At 50.2% G+C, this 23,613-nt stretch overlaps 1 protein-coding gene and 1 pseudogene across 2 annotated transcripts in view; one reads left to right on the forward strand and one right to left on the reverse strand.

Moving 5' to 3' along the window:
* The window catches only part of Tp73 (tumor protein p73), an 80,848-nt gene that overhangs the window by 11,270 nt on the left and 45,965 nt on the right, over positions 1-23,613 (forward strand). Inside the window, exons 1-2 of one of the 2 annotated variants that reach the window (XM_034502673.2) lie at positions 12,768-12,875; positions 23,250-23,327. In XM_034502673.2, the coding sequence (XP_034358564.2) occupies positions 23,251-23,327 (77 nt within the window). In that variant the 5' untranslated portion in view covers positions 12,768-12,875; position 23,250. Of the gene's footprint in view, positions 1-12,767; positions 12,876-23,249; positions 23,328-23,613 lie in introns of those variants that run through there. The other variant, XM_076933626.1, reaches the window with a different exon arrangement.
* LOC117709745 (small nucleolar RNA SNORA40) lies at positions 8,117-8,232 on the reverse strand (annotated as a pseudogene).

Consider the following 23,613-nt stretch of genomic DNA (forward strand, 5'->3'; position numbering starts at 1 on the left):
TCAGAAAGGCAAAACCCAAGCAAGGTATACTTAATTTTGCTTATTTATTGTTGAGATGACCTGCAGACATTGCGGGGTGCCTCTGAGTCCCTGTGTTACTGCAAGGTTAGCTGTCCCAGGCTTAGAACGGACATGACCAGGAAATGCAGGAAGAGAAGCAGTTGTATGTCTGCCTTATGTTTGCGGTGGATGGCTGGGAAGGTATGTGTATTTTAGCTAAGCCAGCAAACCTAAGCTAACAGCCCAGGAAGGCCTGGTGGTCATGATTCTTCTGCCTTGGCTTCTGGAGTGAGCCATGCCTCGATTTGGAATTTTAATAAGCGTTTCCACGCTTGCTTCATCTCACAGGAGAGAGCTCTGCCAGACTCAGTCTCCGTGAGGCCAACTTCTGATAACAGAGTTGTGGGAAAAAATCCTTTCAAATATTTTATTATCAGATTTTAGCCAGCCAAATAGTTAAGTATTCCCAGAAGTACTGAAGGTACTCCTTCCCTCCCTCCCTCCCTCCCTCCCTCCCTCCCTCCCTCCCTCCCTCCCTCCCTCTCTTACTTGTATTGGAAACTCAACACCAGAACCAGCAAGACTTTTATGACAACCATGAATATAAAATAATCATGTTCAAACAGGGGTGTGCAGCCTGCAGCCCCCATGACCCCCAAGTTCACTTTTAGACAGGTGGGTGAAGACCGCATGGACTCTCCAGTCTCCATTTTCTATTCTATCATGGGTGTAGGAAGCGCCTGCGGGAAGGTACCCTGCCAGCACTGACCAGGCATGCAGGATGAGGGAGGACAGAGAGGTCCCTCACAGACCTGGGCAGAGCTCTCATTTATATAGGATGTTTTGAGAGCTGGGGTCATGGTTGAGCCGTTGAACTCCGCCTGACTCAGGCCAGTGCTGTGCTGTACCCCAGCTGAAAGAGGGGGCAGCAAGTCTACCAATCACAGAGCAGAGTGCTCAGGACTCAGGACAAAGTAAAGGGAAGGTCTCATCTAGTTTGACTCATAACGAAACCAGGACCCAGAGTCGCTAACCTGAGAAGCCATTGTACAACAGCCTTCCAGGCTGAGGTCATTGTCCTGCCCATGCTGTTCTTCCTGCAAATGACATGAAGACAGAGGGGGAGAAGCTATAAATGAGCATGCTCATACCAATAGAGCCCAGGACTCAGTGACAGGAACGTGTCTGGTGTGCCTGGAGACCCAGGGCTCCATCTCCTGCTCCCTAGAAGGCCAGCGAGGTTTCTGAATGAAAACTACTTTCCACTGGATTCCTTCTGCGGAGCAGAATCTGAAAAGGTAAACACCGTTTCTGTTCTTATTCCCACCAGACTCAGGTAGGAATGTCCCTCAGTCAGACCTCGTACCTCTGGCTGGCTTCCTGTTAGGGTTTAAATCCTACAGCTGCTATGATCGTCCCAGAGAAAGCAGGTTCCAGCCACCGAGGTCCCTTCCCAGTCACTCAAGTAAAAGGGAAAAAAGATTTCACCAGATAGGATATAGGAGAAAAGTTGTATCTATCCATATGTGCAGGCAACCAACAGGTAAAGGTGGCTTTTCTTGAGTCCCAGAGAGGAAAGATAGCTCTGGGTGGCACAGAGGCTTGTGTGGGAATGTGGGCGAGGAACATGCAGATATAACATTGTGTGTGCATGTGTGCATGTGTGTGCCTGTGTGTGCATGTGTGTGCATGTGTGTATGTGTGTGCCTGTGTGTGTGCATGTATGTGTGCATGTGTGTGTGCATGTGTGTGTATGTGTGCCTGTGTGTCCCTGTGTGTGCATATGTGTGTGCATATGTGTGTGCATGTATGTGTTCATGTGTGCCTGTGTGTGCCTGTGTGTGTGCATGTGTGTGCATGTGTGTGTGCATGTGTATGTGTGCCTGTGTGTGTCTGTGTGTGCATATGTGTGTGCATATGTGTGTGCATATGTGTGTGCATGTGTGTGTTCATGTGTGCCTATGTGTGCATATGTGTGTGTTCATGTGTGTGTGCATGTGTGCCTGAGTGTGCCTGTGTGTGCATATGTGTATGCATATGTGTGTGCATATATGTGTGCATGTGTGTGTGCATGTGTGTGCACTTGTGAATGAAGAATATGCAGATATATAACATTGTGTGTGCATGTGTGCATGTGTGTGCCTGTGTGTGTGCCTGTGTGTGAATGTGTGTGCATGTGTGTGCGCATGTGTGTGCATGTGAATGAGGAATATGCAGATATAACATTGTGTATGTGTGTGTTCATATGTGTGCATGTGTGTGCATATATGTCAGTGAGTGTGTGTGCATGTGTGTACAAATATGTGCATATGTGTGTACATGTGTGGGCATAGGTGTGCACAGGTATGTGCATGTGGGTGAGGAATATGCAGATACAACATTGTGTGTGTGCATGTGTGTGCATGTATGTGTGTGCATGTATGTGTGTGCATGTGTGTGCATTGTTCCTCAGACGCATTCCACCTTTCTTTTTTTTTTTTTTGAGATCGGGCCTCTCACTGAATCTCTCCATCAGGCCTCCATCTCCCCAAATCCACCTTCGAAACACTGTGATGATGAGAACCTACTATCACACCCGGTTTTGTGCTTAAAGGCACCAAAATTCTCAAATTTTAGACCATCTATTACTTCTCACGTGTGCGGGTACTCACATGCCACAGCATGCCCATGGTGGTCAAAGGACAGTTTTACAGAGTTGGCTCTCTCCTTCTGCCATGTGGGGTCTGGGTTTCAAACTCAGCACCCCAGGCTTGGCTACCAATGCCTGCTGAGCCAATCCCAATGACCCCTCACACCCTACCTTTGAAACATGTTCTGGGGACCATACTCAGGTCCTTGTGCCTACAGCAAGTGTGTCACTGACCCAGCCCCAGATTGACATTGGTTTGATCATTGTCCGGAGCTTCTCCCTCCCAGCTGGGACCCCTTTCCTGATGTATATGTCCTTCTGAGCTGGACCACCTGCTCCTACACAGGGCAGCTTCTCCTTGCTTGGTGCATCTGCAGCCTCAGGGTCACCTGGACTCATTCAGGTGCCCAGTAGTTATGTTCTGGAGTCATGTGTCCCAGTGTCTTGCAGACATGTCTCGGGCTGTGGCTGAAGAAAGGGGATTTGGTGCCAGACTCAGTTTACACAGAGCTAGTGCAGGATGGAGCTGGCTGACACTGGCAGGCTGAAAGGTGTAAGGGGACCGGGGGTGGCGACACCTGGTGTTTTAGACCCTTCTGTGGCTTCTCAGCAAAACCCCCTCTTCTGCATAGGAAGTACTTGTGTTTTCCCAGTGTGCTATGGGTACAAGGATGAGTAACAACCGTGACATTTGCATGGTGCTTTCTTCACCGTAGCAGCTGTTCTCTTAGCAAATGTAGGCATTGTTTCCTCAGTTTACAGACTGGAAGGCAGAGGGCTGGGAGGTCACTACAGTCATGAGAGGAGTCAGCACAAAGTGTGACAAAGTCACCATAATGAAAGACAGACAAATTCAGGCCTGGGCCGTGGTCCCAACCACTGGGGAGGCTGAGGCAGGAGAATTGAAAGCTTAAAGTCACCTTCGTCTATAAAGTGAGTTCAAGTGAGTCCTGGTTGACTTAGTGAGACCCTGTTTGAAAAGAGAAAGTAAAAAGAGTCTGGGGTGTACTTCTGTGTTGTAGCGCCCCGGGTTTGACCTCAGAATTGCAGTGAGAGCAATGAGAAGAACAGATTCTAAGAGAAAAGCTCACAATAGATCCAGCACTAGTTTTTAATTTTTAAAGAAAGATTTTATATTTTATGTTTGCTGTATGACTGTATGCTTACATGTATGTATGTATGTATGTATGTATGTATGTATGTAAGTATGTATGCATTTTCTCTCTCCCTCCCTGTGTGTGTGTGTGTGTGGTATGTGTGTGGTGTGTGTGTGGTGTGTGTGTGGTGTGTGTGTCTGTGTGTGTGGTGTGTGTGTCTCTGTGTATGTGTGTCTGTGTGTGTGGTGTGTGTGTGTCTGTGTGTGTGGTGTGTGTGTGTGGTGTGTGTGTGTCTTTGTGTGGGGTGTGTGGTGTGTGTGTGTTAGAGGGATCCTGCCTAACTGAACTATATTAAAGGTCAATCCCATACTGGGGTGTTTGCATCCCTGTAGGATCCTGTCCCCAAAAACAGGACACAGAAGATCTCATGCTATTCAGGGTCAGGCTGAAAATTTGCTCTTCAAGGTTTCATTGTATATTTTTATTGTATGTAATACTGTGTTACTTAAGGACATTTTCCTACAGGAATCTGTTGTATGGAGAGCGTGCATGCTTCTTTCCCCTCCATCCCTTTTATTCCTTTAGACAAGTCGCTTTTGCTTTCTTACCATGTATACATATGTGATTTTATGTACATATGTAAAAATCTAGGAACCCAGTATGAGAAAAAAAATGTGATGCTTGCCTTGCTGAGTCTGGCTTAATTCACTCAGAACAATCATGTCTGGTTGCCTCCATTTTCATGAAAAGGACGTAACTTTGTCCCTCTTTATAGCTGGATAAATGTGTGACCATGTATAGTTGTTATATTTCCCTTGTCTGTTCCTATGTTCTCGTGACTAATGCTGTACCAAGCGCTAGCCAGTCCAGTGTGTTGTCCAGGAGTGGTACCCTCACATGGTAGATCTGTTCCTAAAGACCCTCCATGCTGACCTCTATAGTGGCGGAAACGGCTTGCCTTGCGTCTAGCAGTCTGTCCACAGACTGTGGACAGAGGGCTTCCTTCTGTCCATATCCCCACCAGCATTGGCTACTTTTTTTGTTCCAACGGTGGCTGAGATGGAATCTCAGTATACTTTTGATTTGCATTTCTCAGATTGCACCTTTTAAATGCATGTATTAGCTTTTTGTACTTCCTCTTTTGAGGATTGTCTGCTCACTTCCATTTTAAACACCAGGTTGCTTGCATGTGTGTGTGTGTGTGTGTGTGTGTGTGTGTGTGTGTTTAGTTTTTTAAATATTTGCTTTAGCTTTATGCATGTGTATATGTCTGTGCCTGAGTGTACATCTATACAACACATGTTTGCAGGAACCCAAACATACCAGAAGGTGTCAAATTCCCTGGAACTGTAGATACAGGCAGTTGTAAGTCACCTGACACAGGTTCTGGGAATTGAATCCGGTCTTATGCAACAGCGCTAAGTCCTTTTGACTGCTGGACCACCTCTGTCGCCCTGTGTTTAGTTTTTTTTGGGGTTCTTTGTATATTCTATTATTTTATGGGAAGGGATGTTTTTGTCTGCATGTATGTCTTCTGTGCACCATGTGTGTGCTTAGTGCCCATGAAGACTGGAACCGGGAAAGAGTGTTAAGTCCCCGGAGCAATTACAAATGGTCGTGAGCCACCATGTGGGTGCTACAGGTTGACTCTAGCTCCCCTGGAAGAGCAGCCAATGTTAACAGCTGAACTGCTGCTCTCCAGCCCCTCTTTGTAAATTCCAGATGTCAATCCTCTGCCAGAGTGACAGCCAGCAGTGACTTCCTCCTGCTCTGGGATGTTCATCACACAAGTAGTTATTTTCCTTCAGGTACAAAGTTTTTTGAATTTTACAAAGTCTGGTTTATCAGTGGTCTTCTGCTGGAGAAAGAGGCGAGGGACAGAAAGCACAGTCTGCCTACTGCTTTTTCGAGTGCCACCGTGCCACGTGCTCAGCTAGAGTGTTCTGAGCCCCATCCTGGAGTCGTGAGTCACCCACCTGCCTCCACACCAGGCTCTCCTGCATCCCTCCTATGATCTTCCCTGAGCCATCATGCACCATACCTGAGACCCCTGGGGGAACCTTGCAAGGGATACTAGGTACCTAGGAAAGTTAGCACAGCCTCCCCACCAACCAGCTCCAGCAGAGATGCCTTGGACATCTCCTTGACAACCAGGGTCAGGGCCTGGAGCAGGCAGGGCTTGCGCAGTAGACCAAAAAGGGAAGGCTTTGTCAGCTTGCTAAGGGTTCCAGAGTCCCTGCCCAGTGGAAGCTTTCAGATCTCTCCCATGGGGACAGCAGGGACTCTAATTGCTCACCTGCTGCTCAGAGTCTCTGCCAGCCTTGGAGGGGTGTCTGGGGAAGCTGTGCTAATTAGGCACACAGTCCATCCTTGGAGAGGCCATATGCATGGTGTACACTTTTCAGTGAGTCCCTCATAGAAAGTAAAGAAGCATCATTCTCCCATTCCAAACTATATCCAGGGCCTTAGGAATGACTTCCTAGCTGTCACTTCCTCTGGATTTAGCTAAACCTGTGGACTTGTGTTTTGAGACCTCCAGGCTCACCCATTGATGTCCACTTTCCAGGTAGAGACTGCCCTGCTCAAGCTCAGCCCTGGACACTCTCAGCTCAACTGAACTATGGGGAGCCTTGGCCCTTGTGGGATTGAGGAGAGCATCCCAGGTGCCAGGGTTGGGAAGAGGACATGTAGGATCTTCAGGGTGTTTTGGCCAGCAGCAGAGGGGGGCCTCACAGTAGAGGGGGGGGTCTCACTTTTGCAGAAATCACACAGTGGCCCTTCTAGATTTCTTAGAGCCACAAAGGAGAGTTCCCCAGTGCCAGTGAGTACTTCCCGGTATCTGTGCTGCCCAGACCATGAGCAATAAGCAGCTTGTCATATCATTCTTTTACCAAGCCTCCATTCTCTGGGGTCCCTGGGACTCCTTACCACACAGTACAGACTAGATTCAGCTCCTGTTTGCTGGAGAAGGGGGCTCTTCTGGTGATGGTCCTGTAAGTTAGAGACAGCAGGTCCCTGGTCTGCAAGACTTGGATTAGACAGTGTGGCCCCCCTCCTTCCTGCCACCATCATCCTTCCGTCTCCCTGTGGTCAACCGCCATCAACAAGCCTAATTACAACGGCCTCCTGGCACTTTTTCTTTTGGAGTAAGGCATGCTCCGGCTTGCTTCTGGGCCCTTAATTTTTGATTGGGGACACCTCCTCGACTAATTATTTGGCAGTAATGAGGGAGGAGAGATGAGGTTGCAAAAGCATCCCTGAGCTTAAGGAGAGAAGCTGCAAATTAAAATAGGAGGCATCGGTAAACAAGGCGCTAATTGGATTAATTCGAAAGCGATAGATTGGGATAAGAACAGAGAGGCAGACCACAGGCAGATTGAGGCTGGAGTAATTCCAGGATCATCACCTGGGCGTCTGGTGATAGATGTGAGCCTCAAAGTCTGAGAGCTACAGATAGGGTCTGCCCTTGAAAATAAAATGTCCTACTGTGTATGCAAAACACAACTGCGTCATTCATGCACAGAAACCACCTGGGATGCATGGCCGTTTGTAAATCCTGTCAGTATCTGACCCTTGAGTCATTTTTGGACAGACCAGAACTTTCATATGCCAACCGTCATTCTTTCCTCAGCTGTAATAAATCCCCCTCTGTTTGTTTGGTTTGTTACCTTTTTAATTACATGTACGTGTGTATGTATGGGTATGCGCGTGTGAGTGGGGGTGCCCATGAAGGCCAGAAGCTTTGGATCCCCTTGGAGCTGCAGTTCCAGGCAGTTGTCAGCTGCCTGGCAGTGTGTGGCCCTATGTGCATGCTCTTGCCCGCTGAGCCATCTCTCCAGGCTAACCCTCATTCTGATTCCTCTTGGTGCTATTTAGTGCTTTTGGCTTCTTTGAATCTTGAGCCAAACTTATGCGTGAGCTATCTAATGTAATTTTATTTTTTTAAAAAAAAAAAACCATTATGTCAGAAGGTGATAAAAATTATGGTGGGAACATCCCATTTCTAAACAGGCAGAGGTGGGCTGAACTTTTCAAGATAAGGAGAAATGTCTCCCTGAGTCCCGGTGAGCAGTGTCTGTCCATGGTTGCTTCTCTTGGTATCTCAGTGAGGCATCAGGTTTCTGTAGGGCATCTGAATGGCCTCACAGATCAGATGTGTTCTGCCCTCTTCCCATGGCCACAGTGATGCTTTATAGTCTGGATTAACTCTGGGCTACAGGCCTCAATCCCAAACTTGGCTGACACCTAGGCTATGGGAGAGTTAATAGTTTCCATAAAAAATTCATTTAGACAGGTAGTGTAGTATTGGGGCCATGTACGTTTTTAAAATCATCAAGTCTTTATTCTTGGGATGAACCTCATCATGTAATCACTACTGCGCACTGTCTCAGTTCTCATGGTTCTTACATGGATCAAAACTCACACTAAACAGTAAGTCCCAGGCTGCAAAAGAGAATTATTTTTGCACCTGTCTCCAAGTCTACCGGTTCAACAAAAACACAGGCCATACTTCAACCATGTCTTATCATTCCACCAAGGGGCTGATAGACACCCCCCCCCGGCTTTACCAGAGTGGGGGCAAGCCTTTGGTTTAGGAGCTTCCTGAATTTCTAAATTCAGAAAGGGAATGTGGAGCTGGGGGAGAATAGTATTTCACTTGACTTTGTTTACCCATCTTGACTATTTACCCATCCCATCTGTCTACCCATCCAACACATTCTCCCATCATCCATCCATCCATCCATCTTCCATCCACTCATTTATCTATCCTTCCACCTATGAATCCATCCATCTCTTCATCCCATATGTCCATAAAGCCCATCTCATCTACCCATCTACTGTCTGTCCATCCATCCACCCACCTGTCCATCCATACATTTGCCCATCCATCCATCTATCCACCCACCTGTCCATCCATCCATCCATCCATCTACTCATCTGTCCATCCATCTATCCATCCATCCATCCATCCATCCATCCACCCATCCATCTGTCTACTCATCTGTCCATCCATCCATCTATCCATCCATCTATCCATCCATCCATCCATCCATCCACCCATCCATCTGTCTACTCATCTGTCCATCCATCCATCTATCCATCCATCCATCCATCCATCCATCCATCCATCCATCCATCTACTCATCTGTCCATCCATCTATCCATCCATCCATCCATCCACCCATCCGTCTACTCATCTGTCCATCCATCTATCCATCCATCCATCCATCCATCCATCCATCCATCCGTCTACTCATCTGTCCATTCACCCATCATCCATCCATCTATCCATCCATCTGTCTACTCATCTGTCCATCCATCCATCTGTCCATCCATCCACTCACTCATCCATCCATCCATCCATCTCTCTACTCATCTGTCCATCCATCCATCCATCTGTCCATCCATCCACTCACTCATCCATCTATCCATCCATCCATCCATCCATCCATCCATCCATCCATCCATTTATCCATCTGTCTACTCACCTGTCCATCCATCCATCCATCCATCCATCCATCCATCCAGCCAGCCAGCCAGCCAGCCAGACAGACAGCCTATCCTTCTACTAGCCTGTATATCCACCCACCCACCCACCCACAAAACCAGTATAAAAACATTCATTTCTGGCTCATTATTGAGCACCTGATGTATACTAGGCCCTGATCCGAGACTAGACAATTCAAACTTTATATGCTCAGCCTTCTCCATTTTGTGATATCACTTTGAAGCTGAGATTTTAATCTGCAGAGCGCAGACCTCTTGGAGGTCCCCAGGACATGCTACAGCGTAAGACATTCCATGCAGAGCCCAAAAGTCAGTGTTCCAAGTCAGAGCTCCCTGTGCTCTCGTTGTTTAGGAGTGGGTGGGGATGTGTCTGGCAGTGGGGCAGGAGGGGCTGTGTTGGATCTGTGCCTCAAGGGACCATCAGCAAGCAAGCAGGGTGGCTTCCAGTGGTGCCCTAGGCACATGTTCTTTGAGGCCACTCTCTTTAACTTCAGGATGATGGGAAAGGACACAGCTGAATGTACTAAAAGGCATAAAAGCAGATTGTGCTTAGGACCCAGGTCAGGTGTCCATGGATCACTGCAAAGATTAAAAAAAAAAAAAAAAAGTAGATGCTTCAGGAAAGCTCTTTGGTTTCCTCATCGGGGAAACAGAGGTGGTAACTCTTCTCACGGTGCCAGTGTAACGGTTGAACTCTGGATAGGTGTGAACGCTGAAATTCATGCCAAGTCAGCAGCATCAGATAGGGCATGAGGTGTCCGCCATGTTTTCTGTGTGACCCCTACGTGTTCTCAGAACTCACTGAACGGAGGGTGAGAAGAGCCCACAGCTCCAGGACCAGATCAGATGAGACAAAGGACGGGTGCTCTGGCAGTGTCAAGCAGGTTGGAAGGGCAGGGAGTCTTAACTGGGCCTTCATCTGCCAATCTCCCTGGCCTTGGCTGTCAGCCAGGGCAGCCTCTGACCTCTGAAGGGCGTGTCCTCTGTTTTTCTGAGCAGGAGTTGGCCCACAAAGGCAGCCCTTCAGTTTCCGAAATGAGTAAATATTGACGCTAGGGCTTGGGGGGCCATGGCCGTTGCCACTTAAGCACAATGCGGATATCACTATTGGAAGCTCAGAGTGGCTGAGGTCTGAGCTAGCTGGGCAAACCTGCTCCCTAAGGCAACCATGTTCTAAACCCCCACCCCACCCCACCCCACCCCCAACCCAGGGAGCTCTTCCTCCTGCTTCAGGGATGGACAACCCCGATCATCCTGTATAATTAATCAGGCAACGCAGTGCCACCACAAGCAGTAATTACACAGGTATTTCTAAGATGGGAGAACCGGGTGCTTGGAATAGCTGATGCTGAGGAGAACAGAAGCCAGTCCTTCCAGCAGCCTCTGTGAAGTGGGGGGAGCCCAAGCTCTCACACCTTGATTTGGACCAATTTAGTTCTGTCCCCCTGTCCTGTGTGAGAAGAGGCACACATGATTTGATGCCACGAAGGGTCACCTCAGCTTTGCACTCACGATCACTTGCGTGTGTTTGTTCACAAGCTCTCTCCACTTTCCATGGAAATACACAGAGGATATATTTAAAGTACGCACACCATCTTGAGCCCGGTGTAGGGTGAGAACAGACCTTCAACCTTGGCCTCATTCGAGACGGATATGCAGAAACACTTGTTGAATTCACCGCTGGATTCCATGCCTGGTGCTGGGGTCAGCTACTATCCCGTCACCTGAACAGTTAAGCTACTGTTGCCCATTGCACAGTTGGACATATCTTAATTTCCAGATGGTTTTTTCTTTGTATTCCCTTTATCTATTTAATCCTCCTCGATCCCTTCCCTCCCTCTTTACCCAAGCCTCTCCGCCCTCAATATTCTCCCTCTTTCGTATGTTCTTAATACTTGTTCTACCGTCTCCCTGCCTCTAAAGGTCAGATGTATGAGGTCACTCTCCCTGAAATGGCTAGGTGTGAACAGGGCAGATTCCTGCGTGAGCATCAGGGGGAAATCCCTTGATATAAAAATGTCTGCAGTGGGTGTGGAGAGACCACTTAGCCATTAAGAGTGCATACTGTTCTCTAAAGGGACCCGAGTTTGGTACCTACATTTGGGCAGCTTAAAAACCACCCACAGCCGGGCGGTGGTGGCTCACGCCTTTAATCCCAGCACTTGGGAGGCAGAGGCAGGTGGATTTCTGAGTTTGAGGCTAGACTGGTCTACAGAGTGAGTTCCAGGACAGCCAGGGCTACACAGAGAAAACCTGTCTCGAAAAAACAAAAACAAACAAACACACAATTCCAGTTCCGAGGGACCTGATACTCCAGCCTCCAAGGGGATTTACACCCATATGCACATATACTCACAACTGTTTGTTTTTCAATCTTAAAAATGGCTGCAGTGGGACAGGAAGCTGGGAAGTTCAGGCCTGGAAATTCATTCATAAAAAGGAGGCTCAGGAATTGCCACCAGCTGGCTCGGCTTCCCTGGCTGGTGTCTGCTGGATGTTTGTAAGCACCAAATTTGATGATTTAACCTTTAACCTTTGCTCTACCACTGGGCTACGCCAAACGTCTCTACTGGATGTTGTGAACTTCCAATTGGATGATCTCTTGAATTGAGCGATAGAGTTGTCTGTTGGAAATGGTTTGCCTTCTAGAGACAGTCTCACTATACAACCTTGGCCGTCCCAGAACTCACTCTGTAGACCAGGTTGGCCTCAAACTCACAGAGATCTGCATGCCTCTGCCTCCCGAGTACTGGGGTTAATGGCGTGCACCACCACACAATAATGTTTTGATGCTCTTAGCTGTGGGCTGTTCTTGTTACATTGACGGGGGCCAGACTGTACCAAGACAAAGGGTTTTGGGGAGACAAGGGAGCCTCCTCACTGCCAAAGTCTGCCAAGCCTAAACGGCATATGATAGTTTACCAATATAATGTGTGTTATGACAGGAATATAGTAGGGTGTCCCCAAAGCCCTTACACCAGTGGTTAAAAATGTGAGGTAGAAATTCTGAATCTAGCACTATGGCTGCTCACAATCCTGGGTCCACAGCAAATAAAGTTTGGTGTGGTATGAACAGGACAAAGTAGATTCCTAACATTTAAAAGACGGGTTCTTAGCTGCCGCCAGCCTATGAAGGCCTATATTGTTGAGATGACGATATACAGGACTTATTCTGAATTGTTCAAGGGAGGACAAAAAACAGGTAGAGAGATGGGACCAAGGTGTAAAGGGGTCCATTGTACCATCCTCTGATGTTGTTTATGTGCTTGGGACCATCAACAGGGGTAGCAAACATTTGTAGGGCTGCCCTCTGAGATTTCTCCTTCCCAGCTCAAGTTCCTGAGGTAGGGGAGCCTGCCCCCCCTCCCACTCCCACGTTGGTCACCAGGAATAGGATCAAGAACAGGAACCAGCACAGTACTGGTAAGGTTGGTAGCTGGTCCCCAGACCCAGGGCTCCCAGCCAGGCTCCACCCACTGGCTTGGAGCTGGTCACACAGGCCTCCCAGCTTCCGTAACTCCAATGTCATCACCTAGGCAACTGGACGCTGCTGCCACTACCCTGCCACTGCAAGCCACCACAGGGCCTCCAGAACCTCTACCCAAGTCTACGGACACATCCAGGGCCCAGGCTCAGCCAAGGTAGGCAGGGGCTCTGTTTGACTCTCAGGTCTGAAATCGGGGCTCTCTTGCTGTCCCCCTCCCCCATAGGGCAAGAGTCTCAAGGTTCCAGCAGGATAGGGAAGCCCCTCCCCACCAACTCACCTGGTAGCCCAGAAGTAAGGCACCATATAAGCAGGCCTGCCACATAGGCAAGCTGGTGGCCAAGCCAGTCTGAAGAGGCACCGTCTGTGGTTCTGGTGGCACAAGGCAATGTGGTATGGCACTTTGGAAAGTCACCTGTACTGAATAGTCTACAGGGTCTCTCTGTGTCCCTGTGCTATGGCAGGTCAGGATGGAGACAAGGGATTTTGACATCTCCCAGAAGTGGTTCTGGCATCTCCACAGCCTTCATTCCTTTGAACCGCCTGAATTTCTCTTTATTCCGTGCCTAGGAGACAGCTTGCTGGGCCCTCCAAGGCCATGGTTAGTCCTCCAGGATGCTACCACTGCCCAGAACTGGCTCTTCCTAGCTCTCCCTCCTCTAGAGTCTCTTCCAGCCTTAGCCTATGCCAGGCTTCCCGGTCCTCACATGGCTGGTGATAAACATGTCTACATGCTGGCCTCAGCAGGCCCTGCCCCTGGAGTTGTCCACTTGGGCTGCTGTCCTGTGAACAGGACTGGATGTCCTAGGACTGGTAAACTATACAGGGTCCTACCAGTATGAGAGAGAGAAAATCCTGTATAGAAATTGTTGCAGTGAGGTCAGAGAACATGTGAATATACATGTGTGTGCATACATGTGAACACCTCGGTCGTGTGGTGCATTGTGAGCCAGTGTGCACATACGGTCACGCTGTTTGTGGTTTACCACCGTGTTCTCAGCAGGACCTAGCAGTGGCCCTGGAGCCCAGAAGGCTGTGTATTTCCTGAAAGAGAGATGTTTGTCCCAGTTTTAAAGTCAAGGTCTCATTTTGTAGCCCAAGCTAGCCTAGAATTCACTGTGTACTCCAGGCTGGTCTTAGATCCTGATCTTCCTGCCTCAGTTTCCCAAGTGTTGAGATTACAGATATGTTTCACTGTGGCTAGTTGTCTTAGACTCTCTAATTTGATTGGTTACTTTGATTGCTGGCCCTGTTAGCATGCACCATATGCATGAGACTCCCATAGCCTGAGACCCCTATAGCCTGAGACACCTATAGCCTAAGACCTTCATAGCCTGAGACACCTATAGCCTGAGACTGTCATAGCCCGAGACACCCATAGCCTGAGACCCTCATAGACTGAGACCCCTATAGCCTGAGACACCCATAGCCTGAGACATCTATAGCCTGAAACACCTATAGCCTGAGACACCTATAGCCTGAGACCCTCATAGCCTGAGACACTCATAACTTGAGACATCCATAGCCTGAGACACCTATAGCTTGAGACCCTCATAGCTTGAGAACCTATGCTATAAGGGTCTTGTGCCTACAGTGGATGCTGACAGGGCCAACAAGAGGACACGAGGCCCCTGGTGTGCCACACAAAGCTAGAGCTATTTCCTTAGGTCCCCAAATCTGAACTCCTAATGGACCAAAGCCGAGACTGAGAAAGATACGGGTGCTTCTTACTTATTTTAATTTCTTTATGTGTTTATTCGCTGTGTATGTATGTGTGAAGGCCTGTGAGTACATCCTGAGACTGAACTCATGTCATCGGCCTTGGCAGCTGGTACCTTTAGCTGCTGATCCATCTCACCCAGCCCTTAAGGTGAAAATGGTGAGTTTTTGACCCCAATAGCTCACTCCTGGGTTTGCCCAACCTTCCCTGACCTTCAAGGCCACGCGATCATACTAAGTGGTCAATTCCGCCTCCAATGTCTGACTCTGTGCTGTGCACTCTCTGAATGACATAGCTAGGTCTGTCTGTCTGTCCTCAGCACAGGTGTTCATCTGAACACACATGGGGTTTTACCCCTGCAGCAGATGCCACGATACTTGGAGAGCCAGGGGCCTCCAGAGACCCCGAGGGGGGAGGCTCTGCAGCTGTTACCCGTCCTGGGGTGACTAGTAGGGTTCTGCTCTCAGGTAGCACCGAGCCTTTCCTCGCAGCTCCAGGGCTGAGGACAAGGGGTTCTGATGTGTTTGGCATCTAATCCTACCAGGTTAAAGGCCACCTGGAACCTTCTTCGGGAGTAGGTCACCCCTTGGAGAGACGAGCGGGACAGATCATGCCTTCAAGAAGCCACTTTCCAAATCTAAAACCAAATGGAAGCTGGTCCATGAGGACCCACAGGTGGTGGGATTACAGAGGACTGTTGGGCCCCCGATTACAACCTTGTCTAGGAATCTCCCGAAAGCCTTGTGTAGACCATCCATGCAAGGACGGTGTGACAGCCTGCTTGAGGGACAAGAGGCTACAGACTCCATACACAGGAACCAATGGTGGCCTCCGAATTGTTGGCTTGTTGAAGGTTCTGATGTTGGTCAGTCCAGAGGTCTGAGGGTCAGGATGCACACTGAGGGTCAGGATGCACACTCTAGGCTGTTTCTGCCTGTGTCCCCAATAAGACCCTCATTTGCTCTACTTGCCCCTGCCCAGGCTTGTCCTCTGTGACCTGCAGCCTCTGCACTCCACAGCTCCGGCAGGGAGCAGGGCTGCATGTGGAAGAGCTGGGCTCTGACAACTCCAGTGAGGAAGGCACCGGTCCTGCCGAGACCAGTTCTGGCCTCCTGTCTCTCCTGTCACTTAGCTAAGCCCCACTCTGCCCTCACTGTCTGTCGGTGGATCTGAGTCTGCTTTCTTCTTGCTGGCCTGAATCAATTTTGCCACTCACTTCTCCCCGTCCCCTCTCCTTTGGAAGCTCTCTCCACACTGGCAGGAGGGGGCCGCTCAGCTGCACTGATGGGTCGAGCTCCCTTGAATCGCCCTTCTCACCCCCTGGCCCCTTAGAGGAACTCACTCCATCAGGTCTGTATACCTCTGATCCCCGACTCCAAATTCACCTGTTCCCGTATTTCCAGCCACAATAACTTAGAGGCATAGTGTTGGAGTCTAGACTCCCTGGTCTTCCTGGTCTTCTCTCCAGCGCCCAGCCTTTGATATCAGCACAGACTGATCATCCATTCTGACTCCGGGTAACGAGGTTATCCCCGACTCCCCTCTTCCATACAATAGAAGCCAATTTGCTTTTTGAGACGCCCCGTGAGTGAGGCAGTGCTCAGTAGGCTTGATACCACCTTCAAAGAGGGGTGAGACCAGAGCGGCTATGATGGAGCAGAGACCAGATCAACATACGTAACGTACGTACGTACGTATGTGCGTACATACGTACATACGTCTGTCTCTGTCCAGTGACGCAGTTTCTCACCCCACCTTTCCCTGGCAAGAGGATCTTACTTGTTCTCTTCCACTCTGAGCCCGATATTAAAGGAACAGTGACTTTGCTGTGGTTCGTCACCTGCTCTGTGCAGGATCGTCACCTGCCGGATGCTGTTGCTTCACGTTCATCCTATTACGTCATTTCACGGGGTGGGCATGACAATCGCAGTTATCCCTTTACAGAGGAGGATGCAGGAGCTCACATGGGCATGTCACTTGCCCGGGTATGCACAGCTGGAGAGTGGCAGAGGGCCGGGGCCCCAGCTTACGTGCCTAGCAGGGTTGAATGTCAGGGTAGGACACGATGGGGCTAGATGCCGTGTGCTCCGCATGGCCCCACCGTGGGTGTGGAGAAATGGAGGCAGAAGGATGCCCTGAGCAGGTCGTCAGAGGGGGGGGGTGTCCTTGGATGTCTGAACGTGGGCAGGGCCTTGGAAATGATTGGGTGTGGCTTCCCAGGAAGGTGAGCGTGTGTACTAGAAGCACTGTCACCTCCAGGCAGGGGAGAGTAGAGTGCAGGGGTCAATAGCTAGGCACTGTGTGCCCTGAGTGAGCAGATAAGATGCAGGACACACGTACTCTCTGTACATCCAGGGGTTCCTGCTGTCTTGGGCGGGAGCATGGAGGTCGGCATGCAACAGGAAACTGTTTGTTTCCTTTGGTCTTGTCTGAGTTCCCACGTGGTGCCAGGTCACTTAGCATGGATGGGAAGTTGGGCCAACTATTGTCTCCTTCAAGAAGTGGAGGGAATGCTGGGTGGCCCGAGGGATGAGGGGCAGCCTTCCTCCAGCCCCATCCTCATTCCCTGGTGGATGGCCTGAGCCCAGGCGAGAGAAGGCAGCTGCTTAATGCTTCACATAGCACACCCTGCCCCACATGGGGCAGCTAAATTTGTTTTCCACCACCAGTGCTTGGCTCCCCCAGCTTGGGGAGAAGGCAACAGCTGCTCTCTGGCCATCCAGGGCCACAGCTGTCATGTTGCTGAAGGTCCTGCCTCTCCTGTGTCTGGGCTATATGTGGACAGTCTTGCTTTAGTTTCCAGAAGGGTATCAGGCTCCTAGAAGGTGAGGGGGTGCATCCCCATGGATGGGGTACCCCTTCCAGAGCAGGCTCAGGATGATTATGGACGTCTGGTATATCGTGAGGCTGGGGCTGAGCAGGGGTGAGAGGGGATGGGGAGTGGGGGTAGCAAGAAAGGAGGCCTCTATCCTGTGGGATTGAGGTGTTCTATGTGGCCAAGAGACATCTGTGTCTTCACCTCCAGTCAGGTGACAGGGATGGGAAGGGAAGGCTCAGGCTCAGAGTTGGCCAAGACAAAGGCTTTCTTGAGGAGCCTCCTCTGGCTTTTAAGGGGCAATAACGGGAGAGAGAGACTTGGAAATCCATACATAGAAGTCACATGTATCCAGGGCCATGGTGACAGGGCACAATGAGGGAAAAGGTCCCGGCTGAGTTGGGAGCATGTGGGGGCCAGGCAGGAGGTTCAAAGGGTGGTAGCTCTTGCCGGGAAGTTGGGACCATGAGCAGGATGAGGTAATGGAAGAGTCAGAGACTTTCTTTAGGGCCAGAGGATAGAGGATGTCCCCAGGCAAGCCTGCTTCAGCTCAAGCCCTAGCTGAAATGCTGAATTACTTGGGCAAGTCCCTTGGGTTTCAAACATAGCTTACTCATCTCTGAACTGGTTGGGAGAGCCCAGCTAGGTTGCTGCGTGGGCCCAGTGGTCCTGCCGGAAGTCTAGTTAGCATCTCTGGGCTCAAGGGGACCTTCCACCACCCAGTCGTTAGGATAGAACGTTACCAGCAGATGGTTCTGTTTACAGCCTTATTCTCCTGTGCATATCCTGGCACCACTGGCCTGGCTGATGTACCCCCGACTCACATGCTTGTTGGGACTCCTTGGGGTGCAGCAGGTGCTGAGGTCTGAGTTTGGCACAGAGCATCTTTGGCAGCTTGCTGTGGTCCTGCAGGCACTGCCAGGCCTGGAAGAGATCCAGCCCAGCAAAGGGAGGCTCTCATCTGAGGCTTTGATGGAGCTAGAGGCAAGGCTAAGGCAGGGCCAGAGGCAGCTCAAATCCCTGCCATGCCCACAGCCTGTGACTTGGCTGCTGTCACAACTTCTGACATGTGGGCCAGGCAGGGCCAGGTCTCCTTGGTTGGTGCCTCTCCTAAAGTCTTTCTCTGCCAATCCTGGACCTTCTGTGCCTCTCCTCACACCACTGGATGTGTGTGCTCTCTAGAAAAACTCAAGTCTTCATTAAAATCTACGATCCCAGGACCAGTGAGATGGCTCAGTGGGTAAAGGTGCTTGCTACCAGTTCTGAAAAACTGGAGTACAATCCCTGGGACTTAAAGAGTAGGAGAAGAAAACTCTCCCGAAAGTTGCCCTCTGACCTCTGAGGTGTGCATCTGCATGCACCCACATATGCACAACGTAATTTTTTTTTTTTACATCTATGCTCCCAACAGTGATTTTTGTATTTTCCAATTTTGTTACAATCTCTGGCAAATAGTTTCTCAGAACTGGCCGCTTTGCCACCATGACTTGATGTTTCTAATGACTTCCCATGTTTACATAATCTGTTCCTGTGGTGTCTAGACCTTGTTCCTCTAGTGGACACACGTGAAGAAAAATAGGATGAAGAGAGCTAGAGGAAGATGCCCTGCCCCAGTGTTGACCTCTGGCCTTCCATGTATGTGTACAGGTTATTGAGGAATGTAGATTTTAATTGAGAGGACCTAACTTAGAGTTTTAAAATTGATTTACTGGAGTGCAGGTTCTGAAGACTCTCTCACCCTGAGGTCACACATACCTGAGGCCAGGGCCTCAGGAAGCCCCTTTGATTGGCTCCTGTAGTGGTCTGCAGCAAATATTCCTAGTGGTGGCAACAGAGGCCAGTACTGAGGCCTGGGTTGGGATGAGGAGAGGAAAAGGCAAACCTGGCTGAGCAGGAAGCACCACCTTAGCAGGCGGGAGCACGGGGGAATGCAGAAGCCGAAGCTGACCAGGGCAGGAAGCAAGCTCTGCCAGATCTGAGGGTCAGTGGGAAGGCACTGTGAACGGGAACTAAGTGGTGTTAGCTTTGAAGCTATCGTTGGTGCCATCTAACAGGCAGTAACCAATGGTAACCAATGGTGTGTCCTGACCAGAGAGTTCTAGAGAGCTCAGTGCAGGAGTCTTTGGTCTCCCTCACCAAACCCCAGCCCTGAGAGTACAGATATCCCAGAGTCTGTTTCTCTCTCTCTCTCTCTCTCTCTCTCTCTCTCTCTCTCTTTCTCTCTCTCTCTCTCTCTCTCTCTCATCTATCAATTAATCTACCATCTATTTATCATCTATGTATCTATCATCTATCTATTTATCTGTCTGTCTATCTATCTATTCATTTATCTTACCCTATCTCTGTCTATCATATGTCTGTCTCTCTATCATCTGTCTGTCTGTCTATCTGTCTATCTATCTATCTATCTAACTATCCTGTTCCTGCCCAACTCTCCTTCTTCATCCTCACCTGTCTCTCTGCCTCTGTCTCCTCTGTCTCTCCCTCCCTCCCTCTCTCTTTCCCTTTCTGTCTCTCTGAAGAGAGAAACTATATGTTTATATAATATAGTCAGGTTGGTTTACAGCTGAGGGAATTTTGTAGAAAACGAGGGGAGGGTGACACGGCTGGGTGGTAGAGGCAGCCTCCCTGCGGCTGTGGTGCTCTCTGAGTTCAGAGTTAGATGCTGGGAAGGACCATTCAAGGACATGGCAAGAAGAGATGTCCCAGTTGAAGGAACAGAAGTACAGAGCTAAATACTAGTAGGTAGCCCATGTGCATACCATTAAGACTGTTAGGACTGAAGCAACCAGAGAGGGGCGAAATAGGAGGGTGGACAGGGGCCTATGTCCATGGCAAGCAGGTCAGGGTTTGATCTTAAGCATGAGAGGTTTGGTTGGTTGTTCCTTTCTAGTGTGGATGCAGGAGGACCCAGTAGGCAGGAGGTATGGAAAGCAGAGGACTTGGCAAGGGGTCTTGGGGCGGAGCTGCAAAATCTGCTGAGCTCCTGGGAATCTGGTGCCTGAAGATAGCCCTGCCCCCACTTCTGGCTTCATTTCGAGGCACTGGGCACCTGCTATTTTTCAGTGTACCCCCCCCCGTCTCTCTCTCTGCTTGAGTTGGCCACATATATGGACACAAGGGATGAAGAGGGACTCAAATCCTCCCTTGCTTCCTCAGTGGGCTGGCCATCTTCAGATATGCCATTTCTGGAATTGGGGAGGCAAGCCAACAGGTGGGGTGAGGTGTGGCAGGCAGAGTTACCAGCAGGGCATTCCTGGAACATCCATACTGTGATACCCAGACCCCATCCAATCCAAGGCTCTGGCTGCCATCTTCCTAGGCTACATCTATGACAGGACTTTAGAGGAACATACCCTTGGAGTCCTCAGCCTAACAGGGAATCTCAAAGTGCTCACTCCTATGCTGAGAACATCAGTGAGTGGCAAGGGAACTTGGGATCTGATCCCAGGCAGTGTGATCACAGCAGGACTGACATCTGTTCCAGGTGCTGCCGCAGAGGTCTCTCCCTTTTTTTAATTCTAGTGAAATGGCTCAGTGGGAAAGGGTGCTTGCTGCCAACCCTGATGACCTGAGTTCAGTCCCTGAAACCCTGTAGTGGAAGGAAAGAATCCACTCCTCAGGACTGTCCTCTGATCTCCACACTCATACCATGGAATACACACACACCACACCACATGATCAATCAGCTGATCAATCGATCAATCGATTGATCAATCAATCAATCAATGTAATTAAGTAAAAATTTAAGGAATGCCTAAAATTCTCCTAACATATAATCTTATTTTAAAAGTATTATTGTTGTTTTCGGAGACCAGGTCTCACATAGCTCAGGCAGAGCTTGACCTGATGCTCCTGCCTCAGCCTTGTCACAGCTGGGATTGCATGTACACACCACTGCTGGCTTCCAAATATTTTGAAGCTTGAAGCTCAGCGGCCTCCATTTATCCTGCAGCACAGCACAGCTTATTGGTCTCAGTTTATTTAATCCCCAGGAGAAACCCGGGCCCCATGACCCCTGCTTGCTGCTGCACCACAGCAGACTGGCACCCCCAACCTGCCTTTGACTCTCTTTGCGGATTTTCTGCTTGGTACCTCTTGCTCGGACACTGGGTGGCTCAGTTTTCACAGTTTGTCTGTCTACATTGTGCTGTTTTGAATCAACAGTTTGTTCCTGGTCACAGTCAAGTGCCACGTAACAGATCTGGGTCATATCGTGTCTGGAAGCTCCTCTTCTGATGTGTTCCCAGCCCCTCCCCCCCCTCTGGTTGAAGTGAATAAAGTCACTGTGAAGAGACCTGGGGTCCGTTCACTGTGAGACAATGAGCCATGTCCTTTCCTTTTCTGAGCTGTGCAAAAGGAAGAAAGAGACTAAGTGGCCCCTGGGGCAGGATTTTTTTTTTTTGGATATTTTATTTACATTTCAGATGTGATCCCCTTTCCCCATCCCCCCCCCCCCCCATGTCTTCTTGGGTCTTAGGATGTCCACCAGCCTGGCCCAGCTGGCCAGCCCACTCTGCCTGCACAGAGATACCTTCCTGACCAATGGTTCCTCACCAATGGTCAGGGTCCTTTCAAGTCCCCCAGAGCTAGTGAAGGCAGTTCTGCCCACCTTCCATGCTGGTTGGCCAACAGCTTGTCAAACCTTCATAATTGTGGTGAATGGGAGGTGGGGAAAATGAATTCTTATTACTGGAGAAGAGCATAAATTATCTGTTAATTCCTGGGCTTATTATAGTTCTGTGACCTTGGGCAAGGCACGTAAGGCCTCTGAGCCTGTCTTCTGAGTAGGGAAGGGCTCTGACATGTACAGGGTACTTGTCCTGTGTCATCCTCCCTTGCTGACTGAGCCTCCACCCTCAGCTTTCTCTGGACCCCTATTACTGGCCCTCTCAGCCTGTGCCACTTCTCTGAGGACCCTTGGCCTGGCGTGTGCCATCTCCAGATGTGTGCCACAAACCGCTATGAGCAGCCGCCTGCCTGGGGGTCAGACAAAAACGACAGATCTGCCCTGCCAGCCCTGGGCAAGTCTGGACCTGTCTGCTTGGCAGTGCCGTGCTGGGCCAAGCTGGTTCCCAGGGCTCAGAAGGCTGCCCCAGGGAGCTGCTCCTCAGCTGGAATAAGGCAGCGGGCAGGTGGGCTGGGGTTTCCCTGCCCCACCCTCCCACAAGGACACAACTTACTCTGCCTGAGCGCCCTTACCCTGCCCCCTCCTTCAGGGTGGCTGTGAGTGGGCGGAGCCTCCGTGTGGGAGGCTGTGCCGAGGAAATCATGGGGAAAGAGGCTGTGGGTACTAGCTGGGGACAGAGTGACCCTGCTCCCCTTTATCTCCTTGGAAAGACCATTCACAGGTGACAACTCCAGAGCAGTCAATCCTAGGACCTTGGCCTTAGACCCTGCAGGGTGAGGATCCTGCCGTCTTGAGACCCACAGTAACCTGCACAGTTGTGCATTACAGGCCTGACTCCAGCAGGGGGCGCCCTACACACTCTTACTAAGAGGCGACAAGGCACAGGCTTCCTCCCACCAACATACACAAACCAAGACCTGGCTTGACCTAACCCTTGCCGGCCCTGTAGGCTCAGGACAGGATGATGGCAGCCATGGCTCATTCTCGCAAAAAAACTGACCCAAGACCACGGCCCCCAGCAGCATCTATGCAACAACGTGAAGGCACATGCCCTTGTAACCTGTTTTCTGGAGGCAGAATCCAGGAATGTCATCTCTAAAATCAAGCTGGCCTCAGTCTCACTTCCTGGACCAGAGGATAAGCTGCTTAGGGGTGGGGGATGGGAGAGAGGAAAAGAAAGGTATCAAGGCAGGGAAGAGGGAGGCACACGGGGCGGGGGGGGGGGTGTAGAGCGCGGGGGGGGGTGGACTTAAGGGTCTCCTTGCACCATCATAGACAGCTTCATCCATTTGGCTCTCCTGCTACTGAGGAAGGCAGGGGGTGGGACTCTTCCCCGATGCTCAAATAGTCTTCCCTCTTTTTCCAGAATGAGCGGCAGTGTTGGGGAGATGGCCCAGTCCTCCTCCTCCTCCAACACCACCTTCGAGCACCTGTGGAGCACTCTGTGAGTATGGAGAACTCCACCTCACTGGGCTTGGGTGGCCTTGGCTGGCTTGGAATAGGTTAGGAGAGGGGTCTGCCGAGGTAGCAGCTGCCTCAGGCAGTGGTCCTGTGTGCATGTGACTTACAGTCGCGGTTTGACCTCTGGCTAGTTCTCCAGAGGGCTGAGGGCACAGAGACCATGTATATGAAACATTTTCTTCCCAGTACTGCCAGGCCTGGGATGGGGGGGGGGGGAGAGGCAAGCCAACAGCTGGTGGGGATTGTGGGGGCTGGATAGGAAAGCTTCA

The sequence above is a fragment of the Arvicanthis niloticus genome, chromosome 5, assembly GCF_011762505.2.
Source record: "Arvicanthis niloticus isolate mArvNil1 chromosome 5, mArvNil1.pat.X, whole genome shotgun sequence".
Lineage (NCBI taxonomy): Eukaryota > Metazoa > Chordata > Mammalia > Rodentia > Muridae > Arvicanthis > Arvicanthis niloticus.